This window comes from Arvicanthis niloticus, chromosome 2, assembly GCF_011762505.2.
Source record: "Arvicanthis niloticus isolate mArvNil1 chromosome 2, mArvNil1.pat.X, whole genome shotgun sequence".
NCBI classification, from domain to species: Eukaryota; Metazoa; Chordata; class Mammalia; order Rodentia; family Muridae; genus Arvicanthis; species Arvicanthis niloticus.
This window is the reverse complement of record NC_047659.1, coordinates 111,891,337-111,914,817: the sequence shown is the minus strand read 5'-3', so window position 1 is coordinate 111,914,817 and position 23,481 is coordinate 111,891,337. Positions and strand designations below refer to the sequence as shown.

At 39.7% G+C, this 23,481-nt stretch overlaps 1 protein-coding gene across 12 annotated transcripts in view; it reads right to left on the bottom strand.

Moving 5' to 3' along the window:
- The window catches only part of Macrod2 (mono-ADP ribosylhydrolase 2), a 1,857,339-nt gene that overhangs the window by 527,508 nt on the left and 1,306,350 nt on the right, over window positions 1-23,481 (bottom strand). For all 12 annotated transcript variants that reach the window (XM_076929849.1, XM_076929852.1, XM_076929850.1 and 9 more), the window contains exon 8: window positions 15,220-15,293. In XM_076929849.1, coding sequence (XP_076785964.1) covers window positions 15,220-15,293 — 74 coding nt within the window. The remainder of the gene's footprint in view (window positions 1-15,219; window positions 15,294-23,481) is intronic.

Below are 23,481 nucleotides of genomic sequence, written 5' to 3'. Positions count from 1 at the left end.
CTTTTATAAGTTGAGCGAAACTGTACAATACATTCAGTGGAACATGAGGCCACATTATTCTGTATTTTGAGTTAATACAGAAAAATATGAAAATTTTATAACATGGGGTTTGGACTGAATCTCTCTCTTACTCAAGTGCATACATGCACATTCATGTGCACACAACACACACACACACACATACACACACTACTATGCATATGGACGAGGCTTTATGTTTCACATGGTTTTAATTTAAAGACTCTGAGCCACAGTTAAGCCAACAGTGACTAGGAGTTTCCCAGCAAGCACAGTGGTGTGCAGTGGAGGGATATTTAAATCTTTCTCCTGCTGCAATGGCCTCATAACGTTTCTTTAATCATACATAATAAATAGACACTTTGGAGAATACATCATCCCCACCCTCTAAAAAACGCTTATACCCACTGTATTTAATGCATAGGGAATTCGTTTCCCTTTTCCCATCCCTCCTTACCAGAACGTGACTATCTGGGGGCCTTTGCTTACCATTGGCAAATGGCCATTTCCTGCCTCCAGACAAAAAGGCTTAAAAGAATTTACAAAAAAAAAAATACCAGTTGAAATCCTCAGAAGACATCTAATAACTTAGAAAGGAAAGAACATTTTGATGAGTCTGGAGGGGGGTGGTGGTGAATGAATGGAGAACATGTGGATCCCATTTCCCTGGAGTTTAAATTTCCAGAGAGAAAAACTCTTTGGATAAATGAACTTCATCTATGTCACTGAACCCAAGGGGAAAACATATAAGATGATTACTTGGCCTAATGCATTCCTAAGCTGCCCCGAGCTGAGCTGAGGCACACCCAGGTCATTTGTAGCTCAATTTGGACTGTCAAACACACACCCATCAGAGTATAATTGTTTTCAGAGCACAACTCGGAAAAGCAGAATATGCTGCCATTGCTAGTGGTTTTCTGCAATGAATTTCAACACACGGTTTCCTTGTCAAAGACCTTAAAAGAATGTAACTGAATCAGTGGCAGAGAATTCTGGAAATGCTGTGTGTGACACATATCTTCACTGCCAGGGCCTGATCTACAGGTGGGTGACATAAACAAGCTCTAGTGTAGGACAATGCAGAGCTAGAAAATTAGCTTGTCACCAAAGGTACCTTCACATCCGGGGTGGGGGTGTTAATTTGCTGCATTTAAGTGAATGCTTTATTCTTGGGAACAATATAAACATACAAGATCCAAGAGGCAGACTCATGGACTTTATTTTAAAAGCTGCCTACTGTGATGACTTAAAGATGATTCCTCACTGTGCATGCTGGTAACTTCTGCTAAGTTATTAAGTGCAGCTCTTGCAAAGAGACATCTAAGAACATATGCAGAGATGGTGCTTATTAGCAGGGTATTAAAAACATACAAAAATGCTTTATGGAAGAGGGGAAGAGGCCTCTAATACATATATAGAGTGTGACAGAAAGCATGCTAGCAACTCTCATGGATAGTTAATGTGAGTTGAGCATATGCATTTTTTCATAGGTATCTGATGTACTCTCATGCCAATGCATGCCAAAGGCATGATGGGACTGAAGAAGTAAAGAAAAGATATCAGACCCTCTGCTGTAAAGGCTGCACCCTTAGTCCCAGGCATCTGCTTTCAGGTTCTAAGGCTTATCATATGCCTTTTCAGAGGCAGCTGTTCTTTCAAAGTTCCCACACTGAGGAGAATGAATAGAATCTTCCACCCTAACACATTCCACCTGGAAAAATTCTTGAAATTAACTGATTTAATGCTTCTCAACTAGGAACTAGACAATTTGTTTTTTAAATGCACGAAGCTATTCTTCTACAAATGTTGATGCAGTAGACATTGGGTATGAACGCCTATTTGATTTATAATCACTTCCTGTAGGTGTCTTTCATCTTATTTTGCAAAGAAGAAACAGGTCCAGAGGGTAGTATGTAGCATCTCTCTCAGAATCTACTCATTCTCAGGCCAGTGACCCACTGAAGAGCTGAGCTCCCTGGATATTAATGGAGAGTACTTTAGTGCTTAACCTGTTCCAGGGCAGAAAAGGCAGAGCTACTAGGAGCGATCTTCTAGCCAGAAACAGTCAATATTTATTACAAAATAAAGGCATCTGAGTTATTTGTATGCCGTAATCGGGTTCTTAGTCAGCACATAAAATGACCATTTAATGTTTTCCTTAAAATCCTTTCAGAGAGAACTATCTGGGAAAGTGACACACTATCTCCCAATAAGCCCCTCAGCTTTAGGAGACACTGCTGCAAGCTTCTGGAAGCCTCTTCAAGAAACCTCAAGATCAAGTTTTTGTCCAACAATTTGTAGGATGTAAAAGAAATAACTTCTTTATGTACTAGCACCACACTGATGCTTCTTACAGTTAGGCAACACCACATGATAAGTTGGATCAGCTAGCAGAAAGGTGATTTATGTGTGTTCTTTTATAGGCATATAGGTTACTGTGGAACTCAAAGTAAACTACAAACTATGTTATTGAAGTTAGCCAGTTATCTTTGTCTCTTTAAAAAGAGTGTGTCCAATGGGGATTGCATGTACATACAACCTCTCCATTACTAGGTGTCAGATGCCGAGGTGCTCAGTAGCTGACATGCCACACAGCTGATGCCCCTTCTACAAAACAACATTTAATACCATTATCAGATTCTAATTACTCAATTTCTCCCTCCCCAGATGTGAACACTTTTGACCAGATTTTAAAATCTTGTTTTCAAAACTGTAGATCCCATGTCTCCTATTATCTGCTTACTAATGAGGAATGATTGCATCACAAACAGACTGAAGAGTTTGGTGTGGGCTTTCAATGACTGTATGGATTGAAACAAAGACAATGTAATCTGACTGACACAGAAGATATTACTGAACAAGCCCTTCTGTCCCTGGACACACTACGTCAACCTTCAATATAACACATTTACAGATCCATACTGTTGTAAAATTTGTTCCAGTATATTGAGTCAAGGAACTGAAGATGCAAGTACTTTGCCAGACACATCTGAATTTCATAGTATTGAAAGCAAAAAAAGTCAGGAGTCCTGGAATCACATCTTTGCTCTCACCTGAAAGAATAAAACCTAGACAGTTCAAGCTTTACTGTAGATTCTCTCTGAAGCAAAGTCCTGGGTTAGACCCTTGACACTAAGAGTAAATCATTTGATTCTACACTGATGGGAAAGTTCTTTATTGTTCTTCTCTGGGATGAAGTAGATAACAATAATGAGTTTGAAGATTTTCATTTCAATCAAGAAAGTGCCCATGGCAAGGGAAAGAGACCTTTTTCCACTCCATTAAAAAGTGGGAAAGGTATATGCTTCTGGCTTTTAGAAAAGGTATATAGTGTGTCCTTCACTAGGACCTCCTAGTATAGCTTTTATCTCAGTGTCTAATGTAGAAGCAACTGCATGCTCGGAGCTTTATGATCTATTTATAAAAATATCACATCATTTGGAAAATCAGCACATTTAATTTCATGAGGAGCTTTAAAAGTTAGCTATTTTCAAACTGCCATGTAATCCAGATCAATTACAGAAAATCAACATAGCATTCTCTCCCCCTGTACTAAATAGGTCAAGGTTGTTGGTGCTCACTCTAAACACACAGCCATATTTGAGTCAGTGGCTGTCTTTGAGAGACAGAGCCATGATGTGCAAACGTTGCTTGATGTTTCTTGTCACCTGAGATGCTTGGAAAGTCAAAGAGATTAAAGATTCATTGGTTAGATTGTGCCATGATTACATGGGCAATATATCTATGGCTGTATCAATGGGCTTGCTACAGAAAACATATACCAGTGGCACTAATCTTGAACTGAAAAAGGCATGTTCCACCCTTCTTATTTTACAGATTATGAGTTCAGATAATGTAGATGATTGTCTAACATTGTTAAAGGGAATCAGATAGTACAATTAGAACCCTCTTTTTCAAGTTCCAGTTTTTTCTAATCTACACATTTAACTCTTACTTGGAATATGAATAACCAGTAATAGGTATGAGTAAATCACAATTATTCTACCTATACCACTTCAGAAATTTGCCGTTTCCCATCTTGGATCATAACAATGCAGTAGCTTCTTTTTCCCAAGGCTTGGATTCACTGCAGAAGAGCCGGAGACAGTGGATGACTACAAGGGACATGTCTTCTGGACACAGTGGAACAGCTGTACATAGAAACTCATAGTAGATGTACAATCCCAAACCAAAGCAAAGCCCAGTATGGACAGCAGAACTGGGTGTACAATCCCTTCCCCATGGAGAAGTAGTTTTCCCTGAAAAGAAGATACCGTGAGAAGTTCATGATATTACAGTGAAAGGCCACACATGCAAGAATACTTGGACACAATTGGTCTTGATGTTTTTGTGTTTGTTTAAAACAAAAACCAAAGTTGGGTATGTAGGGAATGAAGAAGGATCTGGGAAAAAATGAGGGATGAATTTGATCAAAATACATTGTATGAAACTCTCAAAGAACTAATAAACAGTTTTCAAAAAGAAAGAGCAGTTGCATGTCTTTGATATTGATAGCCTCATGCACGTGACTCTGGGTTTACAATATGTCCCACAATTTTGTAGACTTTAAAGGCAAATTTTGCAGGCAAGTCACTTGAGCTTCTTCCTTTGATTTTTAATACCTGTACTTTAAAATTTAATTGGTGAGAGTTCTCATGTCACATATTTCATGATCCTTCCAGTCTCCTGTTTAGTTTTGGCTTGCACTAAATCATGTATCCTATCTTGAGGTTATACCCATAAAGGAGAAAGACATAGTCAGCAGAGACTAACTGTTATTTTTAGCTTCTCCTCCTGGAGAAATATACATACGAAAAGATGAAATTTTTTAAAGGCATTCTTACTCATTTTACTGTCTAGAACAATGATACTCAATACATTTTTTTCTGATATAAACACTTGAAGGATTTAGATTATTCCACCAATATCAATGGCTACATGAAACTGGAAGAGAGCTGTCAAAGACAGTGAAGGAAGGGAAGAGAAAGATTATATAGGAAACAGAGGAGAGGGCAAGAGGATACAGAAATTATCAATGGATTACTGTATAGGAGAATAGTACAATGAGCCCCATGGGGTTCTCTGATTAATATGCATTGACAATTATAGAATAATTATGTTGAAGCACAAGTGCTATAATGGAGGTTAAATAAATCATTTAAAGTATGTTCTTTGAAAGATCCTCCAAATGATTCTCATCCTTCTTCAATCAATCTATTCTGAGTTCTATGCACTAAGAATATTATCTTGAGTTGTTAAAACTAAAATATGTCTGACCCTTCAATTTTGCTATGATATACTTTATTTTACCCCAATTTTGATTATTTTACACAAGCCAACAGAATGGACTCCCAGATTCTGCCAGCTGTCCAACAATCTGTGACATTCTCCGCAAATGATCTTCCCAAAGCAAGCCACCTGCCAAGTGGCAGGGAGCATGGCAGCTGGTGCCTTTTATGCCCTGTACCTCTCTCTAAGCTTCACTACTATCTTCTTTTCCCAACTCCAAGCAGAAGACAAATTTGAGAGAGCAATTCTAACTAACCTCTTTGGAGTTACATGCCTAAGTCCAGCTCTCTAGACAACCCTAGAATAATCACCACTAGTCATGGAAGCAGGTTCATATCGTGGTATGAAATAGGAATTTCTTTTACCTTGAAGTCAAACTACTACCTTAAGAAAATCAGGTATAGAAATCGATGCCTTAATGAGGCTTTTATAAGTGTATAATAGTGTATGTTAAGGAGCTTAGCCATCCATCACTGAGGGTGAGAGCTAAAGACAGTAATTGAAACAGAAACTAAGGAGGAGCACTACTTACTGGATTGCTCCCATAGCTGGTTCAGTTTGCTTTCTTATACAACCCAGGACCACTGGTTCAGGGATGGCACGATACACCACGGGTAGTGGAAGAGTCCTTGGTAAATCAATAATTAAGAAAAGGCCCCATAGACTAGGTTACAGGCCAGTGTTACAGAGGCAGTTTTTCAACTGTGACTCCTTCTTCCCAGATGACTATAGCTCATATCAAATTAACAAAAGGAGGAAGAGGAGGGGGAGAAATAGGAGGAGGAGGAAGAGGAGGAGGAGGAGGAGAAGGAAGAAGAGGAAACTAAGAATAAAAAGGAGGAGAAGGGGACCAAGAGGAAAAAGGAGGAGGAGGAGGAGGAGGAGGAGGAGGAGGAGGAGGAGGAGGAGGAGGAGGAGGAGGAAGAAGAGGAAGAGGAAGAGGAAGAGGAAGAGGAAGAGGAAGAAGAAGAAGAAGAAGAAGAAGAAGAAGAAGAAGAAGAAGAAGAAGAAGAAGAAGAAGAAGAGGAGGAGGGGGGAAGGAGGAGGAGGAGGGGGGAAGGAGGAGGAGGAGGAGGAGGAGGAGGAGGAGGAGGAGGAAGAAGAAGAAGAGGACGTGGAGGAGGAAGAAGAAGAAGAAGAAGTAGAAGAAGAAGAAGAAGAAGAAGAAGAAGAAGAAGAAGAAGAAGAAGAAGAGGAGGAGGAGGAGGAGTAGGAGGAGGAGGAGGAGGAACAATAACAACAAGAAAAAGAAAACAAGTACAAGAACAAGAGCAAGAAGCAACTAACTGGCAAAGTAGCAGAGGTTATAAAATACATTGGTTTCCCTCCTTTTAAAACACCTTTTTATATTCCTAATCTACATGTCTTAGAACTCTTTCTAGAGCTCTTCTCTACAGAAATCTCACTTGCCTATTGAAACACATCTCCACCTTTTGAACATAATATTTTTAGGACCTCTCTGTAGTGTCCTAAACCCCTCCTTGTGCAAGGCTGATCACTCTATGTTAAAGTGGGCCAAGAGAGGAGGATGTACATACATCATACATAAGGGTGGACCTTAACAGGATGATCTAATATACAAAGGATGATGAGCGGTTATATAAATATAATACTCCTGGGTTTTGTCATCCAAATAACCCCCTCTCAAAAGAAAACTAACAATGAGGCTGAAGAAGTTATTGCTTATAAAGTAAGAACAGTGGGGAGAGAGCATATGGGTGCCTTATCTCCATTTCTCAGGGTTTCTGATTGACATCCATGGAGACATGCAGGCTAACTGGTAGTGGGCTTGCTAAATTATATTATCATAGGACATATGGGTCTTTAGGAACAGATGAATATGGATCATGAAAGCAACCTAAAGACCTTAAACATGCCAGTTGCATAGATGGTAAGGTAGTGTGAAGGTGGACATACCATTTATTTGGTTAGCTCTAGCACAGGGCAGGACATGTTAGCACCAATATTGAAACATCTTGCCAAGAGATAAAAGGTTCTTGAGGCTTGGCTTTAACTCTAAAAGTAGGATTAAGAATAATAATACAAAAGAACAAGATTGGCCTCTGATAAGCAATCTAGCACTTCTCACAATTTCAGCAAAGATATACTGAGAATAGAAAACTGTGTGTGATAGAAAAGAAAAAAGGAAGGAAGGAGGGAATGAGGGAGGAAAGGACGGAGGGAAGGAGGGAGGAATGAGGAAGCCTATAATTTACAAGCCGTCAGAGTTATTCTAGAGTAAATGCAGCGTGGCATGTCTGAAAGCCTGTGAATCAATTTCTTCAGTTATGTCACAGCTTGAGCATCATGGCGTTCACCCATAGACCCTCTTGAACAAGTCCAAGGATACTATTTTAGAGGAGCATATGACTTGCTGATTCTTCTTAGCATAACTCCATTCTTGCACAGGATATAAAGATGGGACTTAGTGTTCCAAACACACAGATTCTAACCTTAGATTCCCCTCAACATTAAGGCTGGCACTGATACTAAAATAGTCATTGCCAGAAGGGAATTCTGAGGATGTCATGTGTTCCTTCAAGGCCTCTGTCTACTGGCCACATGCCATGTTGCAGAGAGCTGAAGGAAAGCACACTGTGTTCCTCGTCAACAACTTACTCCAGGGGCTGGGGCATAGTATGAAAGATATAATTTTCAATCATCAATTTAAGCATCATTTCCCTTTATATTTAAACTCCACTTTTAAGAACCACAGTGATCCTAAGGCATTTCATGTCAGGAGCATAAGGCAGTTATTACTTCCTTTCCTTCCCTCTCTCTCCCAACCCCCCATGTGATTCCAAAACAACAGTGACAAATAATTTTTAACACTGCATATGTTCAAAGACCTCTGCCAAGAAGGGGAAAAATAACTTTGGCAACAGAAGCTATAGTGTCACCATTCCTTTGTGATCTGTAGTGAGGAAATTGTGTCCTTTGCCTTGTCAAATTAGCATGAGAATGGCATGTGTAGTGGCAGTGTTCAGGAGAATGATGGGAAATTTCTTCAGTAAACTTCTAATTTTGTTTCTCAAGGTGTGGAAACTTATTCAACTCTCAAGTAAACCCTGGTTTAGTATTTGAATGTTTGGTGGCACAGGGGAGTGGCAGAACCCACGACTTCCATGTAATCAGAACCAATATCTTGGGGCTGGGAGATGACTTAGTGAGTGTCCCTTTAATGTGTAATCACGAGTACACAAATTTGGGTTCTCAGTGGTCAGGTATAAAAGCAGGTATTGCTGCACATGCCCATAACTCCTGTGCCAGCTATGAGTGGGATAGAAATAGGAGAGTTTCTAGTGTCAGCCAGCATAGTCAACAAATTCCAGGTAAAGCATGATTGAAGGGGACACCTGGTGTTCTCTTCTTGCTTCCATATACCTTACACACAATGTTTATCTCACACACACACACACTCAGAGAGAGAGAGAGAGAGAGAGAGAGAGAGAGAGAGAGAGAGAGAGAGAGACTAATATCTTTATTTCTAAAGGACATGATGATAAAATCAAATCCAATTTTGGTCTCTAGCTGCCACTCGGAGACCCCACAGTATAGGTGAACTTGGATAAGGTCTAACCCCTCAGATAGAAAATGAGCACTAGATATGCCCCAGGTTGATACTGTGCCTCTATATAGCATCATAGCTCATCAAACTGCATCTGTAGGTATGCTACTTAAAGTGACAAAGAGTAACATCACAGGTGTTGCACTTCCCTCAGAAGGCACAGAGCAAACAATTGAACTGACACAGAGATGGTATTTAACATTTTCAATAACAATCTGTTTGCATAAGATACATAATTTAAAAATACATGTCTGGCAGAGCCCCCAAAATGTGTAGATGATGCGACAAAGCTTCTATCTTCCTCCAGCACAGAGGAAAACCAACTTTGAGTTTGAAAAGACAGTAGTGGAGTGTCTCCTGTGTCATTCAGTTTCAGCTTCAGCTAGGTACCTGCTAAGTAAAGCAAAGGATTCCTCCAGTGACTCCATTTCAGAACAGAAGCTTGTTTTCCTGGGGGAGAGGCAATATTATGAGGAAGAACATCAAAAGAAATCTCCATGGAGTAGTTAAAGAAAGGTTCCGTATCCCACAGTCTGCATAGATGGACATATGGTTGGCCTCAGGTGAAGCATGGCCTCCTAGGCAGAAGATTGCACATGGCCATGGCTTTAACGAGAGCTTCCTAGACTGCTAAGCATTTGCCTGTCTGCTGCTTTATAATTGATGGAGGTTCAGTTTCCCTCCACTGTGCAACTGAGACCTGATTAGAACTCCAACATGTCCATGTATGAGTTTTGCCCAAAGCGAGCGGTCTATCTCAGACTATATTGTTCATGCCTTATCTCCTAGGAAGACTTTCTTGTCCAGTGGATGTTATAAAATGCATGCTCCCTTAGGGAATTTGAAATATTGAATGTGACCCTAATAAATTGGAAATATCTCATAACATCAGGCCCTTTGCAGCTTTTAGAGGAAAAGACATCCTGTTCTGCTTTCTATGGAAAAATTAGAACTAGGTATGCTGCTCTAGAGATCAATAACCAAATGCCATATGAGTCCCTGATGTCCAACAATAGAGCAGGCACTGTAAAAACATTTCTGTGGCTAACTTCCAGATATGAATAGGGGTGTCTCAGAGCCTTGGAGTGGAAAAAATCATGATTTCACATGAAATGATATTTTTAGTTGCATGAAAAATGAGAAATGCGTGAAGCTGTATATGATACCCCACAGCAGACACCTCAAGTTAGAAGTGTGGGCCACATTCCCACTGCTCATTTCCATAATACCCATTTATTTTACTTTCCTATCTGTGTAATAAAACTACTCCTTGAGAAAAATGGAGTACTTACAGAAACATCATCCTAGCTGATGTCTACTTTTAGTAGCCAACTCAAAATCCTTTTCTTTCAGTTTTCTGAAACTAGCAAATTTAAAAATTTATCTTAGCTGAAGACCCAAGTACATGAACTGCACCACTACCCGTCTCTGCCGTGGCCTCTCGTCTTCTTACTCTGTATGTTAATGCTTCAATCAAGGTTTCCTTTTCTCTGTATTTTCATTGTGTTCTGGGTTTTGAGAGAACTCTTCTCACTGATGTCCTCACAGTAATAACTCAGCTCTTAGCAGTGAAAAACTCCTTTTGTTTTTTAAGTTTTCTGTTTTTCAGCTCTGGGACTATATTTTTGGGTGCAACTCTCTCCTTCTCCTACTCCTTCTGAGACTCCTCTTTTTAAGAGCCGTTTCCTCTCATGACTATGCAATTTGTTCAGTCAGGAACCCTTCTGCAGGTTCTATAGAGCTCCTGAATCTGTCATGAAAGCCATTCCCTCACCATTCAGGTGTGGAGAAAACTAAGTTAATACATGATGGGGACAGAACATAGATCACAGGGCTCCACTGGGGCCCTCTGGGTATGGAAGTAATGTTTCATGGCAGTGGCCGTGGTCTGTAAAATCACATAGAATCCAACTGACTACCGTGTTCAGAAAAGAAAGGTATCCATCCTAAAGCTTCAAAAACAGAGGGTTAGTAAATGGCAAGCCACAAAACTCACCAATCCTGTAACACCAGTCATTTATAGTGTGACGCCTGAACCTCAAGAGAAGGTGCCACTGAATTATAAGGTCATCTGGAAGTATGACCACTAATGGGAGAACGACGTCATATTATTATCCCCCTATTTTTTTCCCCTCCGGAAACTTTCAGGGGATTTGATCAACCAAGAGTCCCAGTGCAGGTACCCTTTTCCACAAAGCTCAAGACTGACCTTTCCTCATGCAAAGCTGACTGACCTGTGAGTGGGTAGATGGATAGACAGATCTCAATGGGGCCATGTGTAAGTGCCAAATTAGGTGAATGATGATGATGATGGTGATGATGATATTAATAATGGTAATGTGATTATGAAGTAAGAGTAGGGATATATCTGAGTGAGAAGGGGAGTACAGACTGCCATGCTTCTCATTGTGTGTATAGTTTGTAATTGCAGTCACCTACCAAAACTCCTTAAGGCCTGGCCCTGAACTTCTAAGGCTTACTTTTTATATACTATGGTTCATTTTGGTGGCATTTCTCCTCTACATAAGATGTGTGAGCACTTCTTTCAACTCATCTCACACTAAGAAAAGATCATTGTTTCACCTTGTCTTTTTTGATTTTATATTGAGCTACAGGCATGAATAACAGACTTTTATATTGAAGGATTGGTCAGATATTGGAAATGAGATCATATTTGATTATCCGCCATGTCACTCTTATTTTCTATATATTTTCATATAAATATGCCTTGTAACAATTCTCTTCATCACAGGAAATACATAGAAAGTGGACCTTGGTGTATCAGTCTAATATCCAGTTGTCATTCTTGACTCTCTACATATGTCCAGTTCCACATCAGACACTCTATTGGATTCACCTTCATAACAGATATCACTGTTTTTGTTGATGTTCAGCTTACCCTATTTTATGTAAGAACTTAATTTTCTTATTTACTGGAACTTAGTTACAGGGTGCCTTTTATTTGGCAAAGAAATATGAAATAAAGTTACATACAGAATTCCTGTGTTTATGCATTCCCTATGATGAGATAATATTTCAGTCAGCCTGGGTTCCTGATGTATCCAATGTCCTCTGATAACTCAAGACAAATAATATATACAACAAGAAAGCTGTCATTGAGCCATCACTGTTTTATAACACTGAGACTTGCGGATGGTTTGTAACTGTGGAATAAGCTAGTCGACTCACCGAAAATAACCTTCAAAGCCTCTACTTTACAATATATCTTAAACCTCCTCCTTGCTCCTTCCTTTAATGCCATCAGAGTCTTCCAAAAGTCCCCATGTTTTACTCGGATTTGCTGCAAGTCCCTTAGCTGAGTTCCCTCCATCTTTCTCTGATATTTCTAAAGGATATTTTCCAAAGAGCAGCAGTATTGATTTTTAAAGATTTAAATGGATCATGTTACTCCCTTACCCCAAACCTATATTATACTACAAACATTATACTAGTGTAGTCTATACTATACTATACTACACTGCATTACACTATACTCTAGTACACTACAGTAAAGAAGTAGTATGGTCCAAAGTCTTCCTATTGGGCACAGTGCCTATTATTCAACTTCTGCCAGTCTCCAAATTTGCCTCTTGCCATTCTTCTATCAACACTCATCACATTTCCTTCCTACCTCTTGTCAGCAGTAAGCTCATGCCTCACTCTGCTTTTGTATTCTCCTTTTATTAATTCACTAATTTATTCACTTTACATCTAGATAGGAGCTTCCCCTCCCACTTCTCTACCCAGTCCCTCCCTCTCATCTCCCTTCCCCTAGCAGCCCCTACCGTGCTTCAATCTATGCCTGCTTCTGTCTTCTTGATTCCTCCTCCTGGAATGTTTTACCTCGGGCATTCTGTAGAACTTAGCTTACTCCCTCTTGTTATAAAAAATTTTCCTCCAAGGTCGTAGCCTCAGAAGAGTAAAACCATATCTCCTCATAATCCGTTCTGTAGTTATGATGCTTGATTTTGTAAAGAACTCTTTGGACTGTCTTATTTCTTTATTTGCTTAATTTGCTTCTCTCTTCACAGACTATAACTACCAAAAGACAGGGACTATTTGTTTGTCTTTTAGTGCTTTGTCCCAGGTAGAAATGTGCCTAGTGGATTTCAGTAAATATTTATCAAATGAATGAAGAAATGAATAACTCACTGAAACAATCAAGATGTCAAAACAACACAGCAACTAAAAGACAAGTGAATTGGAAGCAACATTCTTTCGCAGATCTTTAGCCTAGTTTGTTTGGTTAAGCAGAGCACACCCTACATCAAATTACAATTGAATAATCAGTTTGCATAGCTTTTATCTATTGTCAGTTATAATTTATTTACTCAGTAAAATGAGATGTGTCCAAATTAACTTGCTGACTCTTTAGTATGTATTAAAACAGTAAGTTCTTAGAAGGTAAGCAGCACATGATACATTTAATGTAGCCACAACTAGCATGTTACTGAAGCAAAATGACCTAAATTTTCTACCATGTCCAAGATGTACATAGGAATCAAATAAAAAAAATAGAGTCAGAGACAGACTGACTGGGTTAGAGAATTCAGCAGGAGACACTAAGAATTCATTTCACAAAGTTCTCTAGGCAGCTTTACTGGGATCAATGTGCTGCTATAATTTGTCAATCAGCGGTACATATGGGTAGAATATCTTCCTCTTCATCATCAGCTCCTCAGTGTTCATGGGCACTTGTATCATGGGCCAAGATGAAAAACATAAAATTTCTTCAGTCTGTATATTCTTTATTCTTAGGTTATCATTCAGGAGAAAGAAAGGTTAGTAACAAGTATACTTGGAGTGTTTGCAACTTTTAATCATGCGACATGTCATGCTTTTGGGAGGACACAAAAAAGGATAGCATCCTAAGGAATATTTTGTGTGAAATAGACATATGTGGACAGTAAGTATCTTTGCAAGAACTCAACTTCCTTCCCTGGCATGAGAAATAGCTGGGAGACGTGAAATGAGACAAATCGATGGGACTTCCTATTCTTAAAAATCTTATCTAATTTTTTGTTGCTAGAAAAAGGGTCATTTTCTATCCCCAGAAGACTGCTGTGAAGATAAGACATGTTTATAAGCTAGACATATTAGTCCCTTGTTTTTCTTTTCCTTCATTGAGGCAAGTATCATCTACACTGAAGTTATAGTACACTTACGTTTCAAATTTGTGGGGCAAGAAGAGATGTTCATATTTGGCTGTATAGTCCTCACTTCTACTAAAGGTTAACAATATATATGGTTAAGGAATGTTGAAATTATAGTAACTAGAAAATGACACTATTTCTTTAAATATGTAGAATAACAAAGCTGATCCTCAATAGAAATCACTCACAGGCTCTTTTCCATACTCAGCCTTTTCCAAATATTCTGTCCCCCACCCAAAGAGAAAGCTAAATTCACAATCATAAATGGAAGCAAAATTCACTGTAATAATTAAATGACTATCTAAAGAAGAAAATCAGAACAATCAGAGAAAGGAATAATGCAGAAAGCTGTGCACGGCCTGTAACTCTCTTGCTGTTTTGATGGGTGAACAGACAAGCCCCTGAAGTGTACATCTTGTATCTGTACTACTGCTGTATTTAAATGAGTAATTTTCTTGCTTATCACTCTCCATATCCCAGCATATTTTATAGACCTTACTGAAGGAGTAAAAATGGAGACGAGATATGTACTTGAATGAAAGCATTTCATTTCAATTTAAAGAAAGACAGAAAGAAAGAAAGAAAGAAAGAAAGAAAGAAAGAAAGAAAGAAAGAAAGAAAGAAAAAAGGAAGGAAGGAAGGAAGGAAGGAAGGAAGGAAAGAAAGAAAGAAAGAAAGAAAGAAAGAAAGAAAGAAAGAAAGAAAGAAAGAAAGTTGCCATACAGGCCAGTTAACAATTATGCAATCTGATTGCAGTCCCACACCTAAAAGTCACATTAAGAAATGGCCTAGCTATAAATAAAGATGGAGCCTACTACCAGATGTAACGTGTTATCACACAAACAACAAAGACAAACTAGTTTGTTTAAGGAAATTAGCCCAGGAAGAATAAAGAATTATCAACAAATCCATTCCAACCTCCTGCTCCCCCACAACCCATAATGTCCCAAAAACGTGAAGAGTAGAATTTCAGGCAACGAGTCTGCTCTCCTTGCTCATCTTCTCCACCAAACTTGTCATGATGTCTACCTCAGCCAAATGATTACAGGAAAATATTTAATCCCATGCAACCCAAAATGAAGAAAAGCCAGATAGCACTGGCGTAAGAAGCAGGTCTGGTCAGTATTGATCCTGTTTTAACATAGGATTAAGTCACACTATATGGAATCATCATTGTGTTGGTCCTCTTACCTCCTGGTGATTCTTGGCCAGCCATTCCTTAATCGTTCCTAGGGCAATGACTGCTGCAGGCTCATTCGGAAAACCTATGTGGAGAGCATAGAAAAGCAAATAAATAAAACGAAGAAGGGATGCAGAAGTCAACCAAGGACTGTGAATGGATTGATCTCATTACATAGTATTTCATTCAATGAGCAAATGAAATAAGGCTAGTGGTAATACATTTTACACAGATGTGAAACTTTCAATCAATGACATGGTATTACTAAAACCAGCTTTGTACCAGTTACAAAACAATAAAAGATTTAATAAAAAGAGCAGTCAAAATCATCCACATATTCTTAGTAGTTTGTAATATACTTTATCTCAGTAGTGTTTAGGTCAAAGTTTACTATCTGCCTCAGCTTTTCTGGTTTTTATTGAAAATAGATGCTTTGTTCCTCATACAAGATATTCTGATTACAGGTCTTCCCACCATACACACACTCCTCCCAGATCCACCCTACCCACCCAAGGCCACATCCTTTCTCATTCTCTCTCTCTTATTATAAAACAAATAGGCATTTGAAAAGGGATAATAAAATAAGATAATAACAAAACAAACCTGAATAGGACAAAACAAATAAACAAACAGAAAAAGAGCCAAAGAAAAAGCACAAAGACATTGGTAAACACAGAAATCCCACAAAAATACCATATTGGAAACCATAATATATAAACAAAACCTATAATATATAAATTATAAGCCTATAGGATAAATGAGAGAAAAGAAAGAGAGAAAATAATACTCAAAGTATTATGCAACCCCTCCCCCCAAAATACTCCAAAATTAGTATTGAGTTTGTTTTATGTTTTAAAACTCTTCAGCCTTAAAACTCAATAAATGTGGCTAAGAGAAAGCACGTGGTTAGTTCAGAATCATTAGGTCAGTGAACTGCCACAAGATAAGCAAGATAACAGCAAATAGCCACACAAAAGAAATCTATTATCAGTATTCATTGATGGTGATTCCAGCTCTACTTGGGGCCACTAGAGATGACATATGGGATGAAAAATCACATCAAGTAAACTGACCTTCTGGGGTTGGCTTAGATTTCACCACAGCAGCACGAGTGGCAGTTCTGCTTCATCACAGCATGACCATGTTAGGAATGTCAAAAGCATAGCCAGTTTGGCTTTTTAGCTAATGAGACCTGAATGCATCCCTGGACCATCAGAATCATTATACAATCAGCTAACAGAAATAGAAGAAGAAAGAATCTTACAGACTCACATTTTCTGATTAAAAAAGAGAAAACAGGAGTGACTATTTTATTGAAACATGTTTTAAGCTCTATATTAGATTCTTCATCATTGCCTTTCTTTAAGTTTTCAGTCTCTCTCCTATTCAATATACCTTTCTGGATTTCCATGTTCCAATATATCTCATTTTGCTCTATTTTTCCTTTTTAAAAAATTATCTACAAGTAGACAATTTACTGGTAGTTAATGTGTTTATTAAGTTGTAGAATCAATCATCACTGTCCCACAGAGTACCTTAATGGTCCCTGAAGATATTTTGTGCTGCCAACAGTCATTCCAAAGCTCCTGTCCTGGCAGCATCTCCCTCCCATTAGCAGTCTCTTCCTGAACTTTCCAATACACCTTCGGTATCCTCTTCTGTTTGACTAATTCTTCTCAGGTTCCTTTTTTTTTCTTTCCTTAGAAGTATCAAATCATTCTGATTTGTGTAAGATGGAATTTCAGAGTCACTTTGATTTGCATTTCCCCGACAACTAAGGACTTTGAACATTTCTTTAAATGCTTCTCAGTCATTCTAGATTTCTCTCTTGTGAATTCTCTGTTTAGTTCTATACCTCATTTTTTGATTTTTTTGATTGGGTTTTTTTTTTTTTGTTAGATTCTTGAGTTCTTTATTTCATGTACCTCTATTGGATGTGGGGTTAGTGAAGATATCTTCAAAATATGTAGGTTGCTTGTTTGTCCTATTGATTTGTCCTTTGCCTTACAGAAGCTTTCCAGTTTTATGAGGTTCCATTTATCAATTCTTGATCTTAGAGTATGAACCATTGGAGTTCTGTTTAGGAAATTTCACCATGCCAATGAATTCAAGGCTCTTTTCCACTTTCGCTTCTATTAGATTCAATGTTTCTGGTTTATGTTGAGGTAGGTTCTTAACCACTTGGACTTGAGTTTTGTGCAAGTTGACAAATATGGATTTATTTTCAGCTTTCTACATACTGACTGCCAGTAAGACCAGCACCATTTGTTGAAGATGCTTTCTTTTTTCCATTGTATAATTTTGGCTTCTTTGTCAAAGATCAAGTGTCCTTAAGTGTATGGTTTTATTTCTGGGTTTTCAATTCTATTCCATTGATCAACATGTCTGTCTCTGTACCATACCATATAGTTTTTATCACTATTGCTCTGTAGTATAGCTTAAGTTCAGGGATGATGATTCCCCCAGAAGTTCTTTTATTTTTAAGAACTGTTTTTGCTATTCTGGGTTTTTTGCTTTTTGAGATGAATTTGAGAATTGCTCTTTCTATGTCTTTGAAGAACACCAATCAGAATGGCTAAGATCAAAATCTCAGGTGACAGCACATGTTGGCAAGGATGAGGAGAAAGAAGAACACTCCTCCATTGCTGGTATGATTGCAAACTGGTACAACCACTCTGGAAATCAATTTGAAAGCTCCTCAGAAAATTGGAAATAGATCTACCTGAAGATCCAGCTATATCACTTGGGCATATACCCAAAAGATGCCCCACTATTCTGCAGGGGCAATTGTTCCACTATGTTCATAGTGGCCTTGTTTGTGATAGCCAGAAGCTGGGAACAACCCAGATGTCCCACAACAGAAGAATGGATACAGAAAATGTGGTTCATTTACCCAATGGAATACTACTCGAGACTGGAGTCACCTGAAAGTGGGGAGGTCTGGTGGAGTGCGGAATGGAGCAGTAGGGACATCTTCATGAAGACGACAGGGTAGGGGAGGAGGTATGAGATGTGGAACAGTCAGAGGGTGGACTGGGAAGAGGATACAATCTGGACTGTAACAAAGATTAAATAAAAATTAATAAAAAGGTGTGTCAAATCATTGTCCTTCCAAGTTCTCACACCTAGCCTGCCTGTTTCATATATTCTACTACAGCTAGTTTCAACACCAACCATTAACTAGATTGTTGGTGAGATGCCTTTTCTTATGGCATTGCAAGGCCTGACAAAGAAAGAGAGACATTGCTGTGTGAAGAGATCCTCTGGTGGCAAATCTACAGTACTGTGTTTATACTGATGGCCCAGCTCTTAGTGGCCTTCAGTGAGTGGGAAAGATGACCCATCATCACAATGCCCTCGTCTGCAAGCACTCGGGAACAAATATTGCTTTTCTAAGATTTTTTACAAATTTTGCTAGAGATTTCATCAAGAAGCTGGGGGCAGATGACAGGGTCAAGATCCATGTATTTTAATTTATAACCCAATGGGAACCTCTGTGATATGAAAAATGCCAATGTGTTTTGAGCTCTTGTAAATCCCTCTGTGACATTTGGTATTCATTTTATTTAAATGAATGCTTTGTTAAAAAATTTTAAAATTATTATAAAAGAAGCTGCTAATTAGAAAACTAGTTATTTGACATTTGCCTGCTTTTTACTCAGGCCTTTTTAGGGTATAAGCTTGAGTTCTAAGTGCTAAGTTGGGTACCATTTGTAGAAGTCTGGCCCAGTTCTTCCTCCCAGACCCATGCTCCCAGAAATAAGACTAAGACTCAAAATATATTTATAAATACCTTGGCCATATAGTTAGGCTCTTCTCTGACTAGAGCATAACTAAATTAACCTAATTCTTTTAGCCTATATTCTGCCAAGTGGTTGGTTACCTGTGCCCAGTATCATGAGTCTGTCTCATCACATCTTCCCAGGCAAATCTTGCTGTGCCTGGCTCTATCCAAGACTGTTGAGGTAATATTTTAAAAATGCCGCGGTGCTGACCGACTCTCTAAGTGGAGGAAGCTCTGCTTAGCTCAGGCCGCCATGCTCCATGGCCAGAAACCACCAACACCACAGCTGGAAGTGGCCAGAGGCCACGTGAATGCCACAACTAGACCCACAGCTCTGGCTAGCCAGAAACACCGACCCTGGTACCCACCAGATGCCATCTTTGTGGCCAGCTCTGCCAATCTATCACACTATCTCCACAAAGCATATCTGAACCCCAGACAATACCCGCCATCCATGTAGTACCCGCCATACATGTAGAGACTGTATAGCTTAATTATTATCCAAAGGCTTTATATATTTAGAAAGTCCCAATAAACAATTTGCCCACACAATTAGAGTTGTTACCCAATACCTAACCTTAGATAAAATTTGTTACCCAGGACTGTTCTCCATGGCTGCTACATCTCTCCTCCCTCCTCCTCGCTCCTCCTCTTCCTTCTCCTTACTCCTCCCACATTAGCTCCTCCCAAATTACCGAGTTTATTGTAAAATGTAGTGGTGAAATATCCCGCTACAAAAGACTTCTCTCTTAATTTAATATCCTTTTCTGCATTCAAACAAATTATTATTGGACCAAAAATAAGTTACTATCTAGATACTTTTAACAAGATGCTGTTCAATAAAAGTCCAAAGTCTAGAAAAGGAAGTAAATATGCAAATATACAACCACAAAACAGCAAGTCCAGTAGGGTGGGAAAACACAGATGAAGGGGACCAGGCAACACATGACAGAAGGTTAGGGGATGGACATGCAGAGGAACCATTCAAGGTGACATTGTCCTCAGAAGTAAAAAGGTAGTAGCAAACCGTGATGGAACAGTCAGGGGACTGTGAACAGGAGATTTAAAAACAAACAAACAAATGAACGGAAAAAAAACAGGGTGAATGCATGAGCCTGCACAGAGGAAATAGGCTGTGTATTCAGCACTACGGAGTTAACCAAAGAGCCTTGCTCTCTCCTCCTTTCCCTGAGTCGAACACTGGCATTTGTAGCCACATTTTCCTGAATATGCTCTAGCACAAAACCACAAACTGTCTTCTCTTCGGTGTGGCTTGCTCACAGTGCCTTTCTCTGAGTCACGGCTGTGTGTCACCACTTTTCCTGCTGGCAACTGAAGCCTGAACAGTGTGTCCCTCTGGAGTGTGGACTCTTCTTCCTTCCTTTCCTTTCCCATTGATCTCAGGTGAGGTCTGGCCTGGCCTCAGATGAACAGCTGTACTTCTATCTTAGTTGCATTGCTTTAGCGACTCCGTGGCTTCCCCAACCTATTCAATGCCCTGGGCTCAGACAGTGTTTCTCACGGGCCACCACTGGAAACGGTGATGCAAATTTTGTTGATGCCACAGCCCAACAGTATCACAAGCATCTCTCTCTACATTACTCTTCTGGTTGTCTTAGGGACTCTTTTCAGACTTGTCTTTTTTTTTTTTTTTTTTTTTCTTCACTTATTCTCTCCTCAAGAAATTTTTCTCCAACTTTCAGATATATTTAGTAATTACTCAAAACATAAAATTATAGGGCCAAGGATATGTAATAAGTACTGTTGTCACATTAAATGCAATGGTCATCTGCACTAACACTCACCTTTAGTAGACATAATTCCCCACAGACAAAATTAGACAGTTTCTTCGAGAACCATGGCAACCGAGGTCAGTTCTCAATTATCCGTAACCTCTTGGTCACCCTCACATATATCAAAGCCTCTGGCGCAGAGTGATGGTTTTCATCATCATCTCAGAGCTCTCTGTGTCCGTTGCTGATTTCAACACCCAAGACTATGACCTACCCAATGGCCACTTGTCAAGTACTTGACCTGTTCATCTTCAAAATCAACCTTTTCCTTTCCCCTCCAGATGACTCCTCCTTAGGTCAGACATTGAAACCCAATGTAACATTTTCAATCTAGGGTTAAGGAGTGAGACACTCAAAACCTGTTTTCCATTTAGTTTTCTCAGCTGCTCCCAAGCCATGCCCCTTTGCAAGCATTTCATGCCTCCGCTACCTGCGACAGGCCTGGTCAATCCGCATCAACACTCCTCCTGGATGCTTTGGTTCTTTTCTGTTTTTCTAGGCTTGTCTCTTGACACATTGCTAGTTGCTTTCCTCCTTAATTAGAGCCTCATGGACTGCCTTTTACTGTGTTCTGACACTTTCACATATAACTTGTGCAGAGATAAAAGACAGAATTATAAACAAAATTTCCATACTTTGATCACTAGGCCTGACTATGTGGAGCTTACAACATGGTGACTCAGGATGCAGTCTGCATTCATCTTCAGCCTGACTCCTGATGAGCTATGGCCCCTGTGCAAATGGCCAGTCTCGAGAAAAAACAAATTAGGCTATAAACTTTACGACTCAAGAAGAAAGTAAGATGCCAAGCCATTTATTCAAATATTGACCCTGCCCAAATGGCCCACAAAATAGACCGAGTAACAACCTGTTTAACTACTACAGAAAACTTCCAACCCTTCTCAGCTATGACAGCCCCTCCAGAAACTTGTCTACTGCTTTCTGGCAGTACACTTCAGTTATTATTTTGTCTTTCTTTCTCTGTCCCTGTGTATCTGTCTCTCTGCCTCTGTCTCTTTGTCTGGGTCTCTATGTCTCTGTCCATCTGTCTGTCTGTTTCTCTCTGTCATTTTTCTTTCTCCATTCATGTGTGAGTGATCATGCATGTTACTGTGAACAACTGGATGTCAGAGGACAATTTGTGGATTTAGGGAATTGTACTAGAATTATCAAGCTTGGTTGTAAGTACCTGTACCCACAAAGCCATCTCACTGTCTTGATAAATTTCCTCTGTGCTTGTGTCTTGTTACATTTATTTACAGCTGGTTGCCACTTCATATGACAAGTGGATGGACCACCTAAAGAGGTTAAAGGAGCTTCTTTGGAGGACAAAGGTAACTACAGTCAACAGTCAGGTAGCTTCCCACTTTCTTCGACTTCCAACTACTGTTTCTGACTGTTCCTTCCTTCTCGTCCTCTTCCTTCTCTTCTTTTCCTCCTCTTCCTCCTCTTCCTCCTCCTCCCCCTCCTCCTCCTCCTCATCTCCCTCCTCCTCCTTCTCCTCCTCCTTCTTTCTCCCTCTTTCCACCTGAAGGCTTTAACCCATAAATATGAACCCCTTCCCCCAAACCCTGTAAAGCACACACTTACTTCATCTCCAGTGACTACTCTTTGGCTAAGACTTTTTGGATGAATTGAGTCCCTAATCTTTATTTTCGTGTCTTTACTCTTGCTTCCCTGGTATGTCTCTCTGAGGAGGTCAGGGGTCTCTTTTATTCCTTCCTTTTTAATCCTCCATCCAGGGAGAAGGGTTGGATATGGTGTGCACAAGCAAACACTTTCTATCTCTGAGAGTTCTTATTTTAGTTTACCTCCCTCTGGCCTCCACACAATACCCGACTCCCCATCCTTCCCTACACACTATTCCCAGATCAAAGCCTGGCTCAAATTTGGGTTGGGGTGAAGACAACTACTAAGTTTCTGGAGGCTCTTGAGCCAAGATAGGTGCTTTGTAATGAAGGCTGAACTAAAATATCCCTGGGCTTTTTATGTATCCTGCCTACCATGCAGAGCTCATGCTGAGGTCCTCTGCCAAAAAGGAGACACTGGCACCGCCTTGGAGGTGGAAAACTGCCCCTCAGTGGTTCTAGCTTGGCAGTTGTATAATTTAAGTAGAGGCAACACAAAAGACAGTGAGGGAGGGAACAAAGTAGGTGTGGATGTTTCACACACTGCTGTCAGTTTCCACACTACCTGTAATGCCAACTCTGTCTCCCTCATTGACTGACTCCACTATATCCCCTCATTGGGTTTCCTGATCTCTGGATCCCTGGTATTTATATGCCAACTATGTATGGCTAACATGTCACACTTTGCCATAGCTCTGTCACCCTGCCAGATGGTCTGATGTGGGTCATTTATCACAGTAGCTCCCTAGAGTGGGAGGAAGAGATTGTGTCTGCTGTGTCAGTGCCTCGCCATGAGGTCAGGCATCCTGATCTGAAAAACTTCTGCTTGGCTAGGCTTTTGCTTCTGCAGGAAAGTAAGTCCTTCCCCATGACAGATCACCCTGTTTATAGCTAAGTTGTAATTTGAGTCTTCTTTCAAGATCACCTCAGAAATACATACTGGATGTTCTGGATCAGTAACCAAGGTGGCTCCAGAGGGAAACTGGGTCTCACTTTTGTGGCTCAGAATGACTGTGTTCTTGAGCCTGGCTAAGGTAGTATTGCCCTGGTCCCTTATAGACAAATATG